Below are 2,115 nucleotides of genomic sequence, written 5' to 3'. Positions count from 1 at the left end.
AAGAGCAAAACTTCATCTCAAAAAAAAAGAAGAAAAAGAAAAAGCATCCATCCCTGCTGTAGTTCCTGAATCCTCAGAGTAACGATGCTGAAGGATAACCACACACCACAGGCCAGTGTTGGAAAAGCCTCCTGCCTGGGCTCTAATGTAGTCCACAGCCTAGAACTTTCTTTCTTTCTTTCTTTCTTTTTTTGAGACAAAGTCTCTCTGTCACCCAGGCTGGAGTGCAACGGTGTGATCTTGGCTCACTGCAACCTCTGCTTCCTGGGTTCAAGCAATTCTTGGGCTTCACCCTCCTGAGTAGCTGGGATTAAGGTGTGAGCCACCACACCTGGCTAATTTTTCTGTATTTTTAGTAGAGAAGGGGTTTCACCATGTTGGTCAAACTGGTCTAGAACTCCTGACCTCAAGTGATCCACCTGCCTCAGCCTCCTAAAGTGCTAGGATTACAGCACCTGGTCATAGCCTAGAACTTTCTCATTAGTGGGATGAAGATTTCATTTTGCCACTCTGGTATCTTGGAAAATCATAGATATTAGATATTTTCCTTTTTTATGTTTTTAAAATTTTATTGAAATAAAAAATAGACGCAGGGACTCGCTATGTTGCCCACACTAGTCCTTGGCCCCCCAGAGTGTTGGGATTATAGGCATGAAGCACTGTACTTCATGTCACTGAACACGGACATTTTCTTATATAATGAAATCCCATTTACCATACATTAATCTGTATACGTCTCTGCAGATAGAGAAATCTGTAAGCAAGCCCACCAACGCGTCACCTGGGTCTCTCTAGACACTGCTAGGAATTGTGTGGAGGAAGGGGCAGCTGAGACCAGGCAGTTGGGTGATATCTTCGGGGTGTACATTTCTGTATTGTTCTTTCGTTTTTATTTTCTGAGGCGGAGTCTCACTCTGTCGCCCAGGCTGGAGTGTAGTGGTGTGATCTTGGCTCAATGCAGCCTCCGCCTCCTGGGTTCAAGTGATTCTTCTGCCTCAGCCTCCTGAATAGATGGGACTACAGGCTTACACCACCACACTCAGCTAATTTTTGTATTTTTAGTAGAGATGGGGTTTCACCATATTGGCCAGGCTGGTCTCGAACTCCTGACCTCGTGATCCGCCTGCCTCAGCCTCTCAAAGTGCTGGGATCAAGGCATGAGCCACTGTGCCCAGCCTCTGTATTATTCTTTTGATCTGTTTTTCTTTTTCTTCCTTTTTTTCTTTTTTTTTTAAACAATAAACATGTATCGAATTGCCATACGCACACACACACACACACACACACATAATTTTTTTTTGAAAGAGAAAAAGGTAGTCCCGGCACAGGGGCTCACACTTACAATCCCAGCACTTTGGGAGGCTGAGGCAAGAAGATCACTTGAGCCCAGGTGTTCAAGACTAGCCTGGGCAACAAATTAAGACCCTGTCTCTACCAAAAAATAAGAAAATTAGTTGGGCAGCGTGGTGGCATGTGCCTGTAGTTCCAGCTACTTGGGAGGCTGAGGCAGGAGGATCACTTGAGCCCAGAAGGTTGAGGCTGCAGTGAGCCATGATTATACCCCTGCACTACAGCCTGGGTGACACAGTACCTTGTCTCAAAGAAACAAAACAAAACAAACAAAAAATAAATAAAGTAAATAAAAGGATTTCCTTAAAAAAGCATCTTAAAATCCTAGAATTTTAAAAACTGGAGGAATAGCCAAAATAAGCAAGCTAACAATGTTACTAGAGAAGCAGGAAAGGCCTGCTGGTGAGAGGTCTGGCTGGGGAAGCTGGGGATTTCTCAGCAAAATACAAACCTTTTCATTGAGTGTTGGTGCCTCTTCATAGATTAACAAACTCTTAGGTGAGTTCTTTTTTTCGGAAGGGGACTCTGTCTCATCTTCTCTCAAGACAGCTTTTGAAGAGCCCAAAGAGTGGGGATCTTGGATGGCAATTAGCTCACTACGAGTAAGGAAACCAAACAAAAGCAGATTCTTAAAACTGTATGATATATAGATCACTAATATATATGTATTATACATAGATCATATATATATATATGTATGTATCATATATAGATCATTAATACTCTTTTTTTTTTTTTTTTTTTTTTTTGAGACGGAGTTTCGCT

The 2,115-nt window shown here is 42.4% G+C and overlaps 1 protein-coding gene across 1 annotated transcript in view; it reads right to left on the bottom strand.

Annotated features, from left to right (window-relative positions):
• The window catches only part of CCDC62 (coiled-coil domain containing 62), a 63,822-nt gene that overhangs the window by 21,613 nt on the left and 40,094 nt on the right, over positions 1 to 2,115 (bottom strand). Inside the window, exon 10 of the mRNA XM_037744227.1 lies at positions 1,802 to 1,946. Coding sequence (XP_037600155.1) covers positions 1,802 to 1,946 — 145 coding nt within the window. The remainder of the gene's footprint in view (positions 1 to 1,801; positions 1,947 to 2,115) is intronic.

The sequence above is a fragment of the Cebus imitator genome, unplaced genomic scaffold (genome assembly GCF_001604975.1).
Source record: "Cebus imitator isolate Cc_AM_T3 unplaced genomic scaffold, Cebus_imitator-1.0 Scaffold169, whole genome shotgun sequence".
Lineage (NCBI taxonomy): Eukaryota > Metazoa > Chordata > Mammalia > Primates > Cebidae > Cebus > Cebus imitator.
The sequence above is the reverse complement of the archived record's forward strand: the minus strand, read 5'-3'. Positions and strand labels throughout refer to the sequence as shown.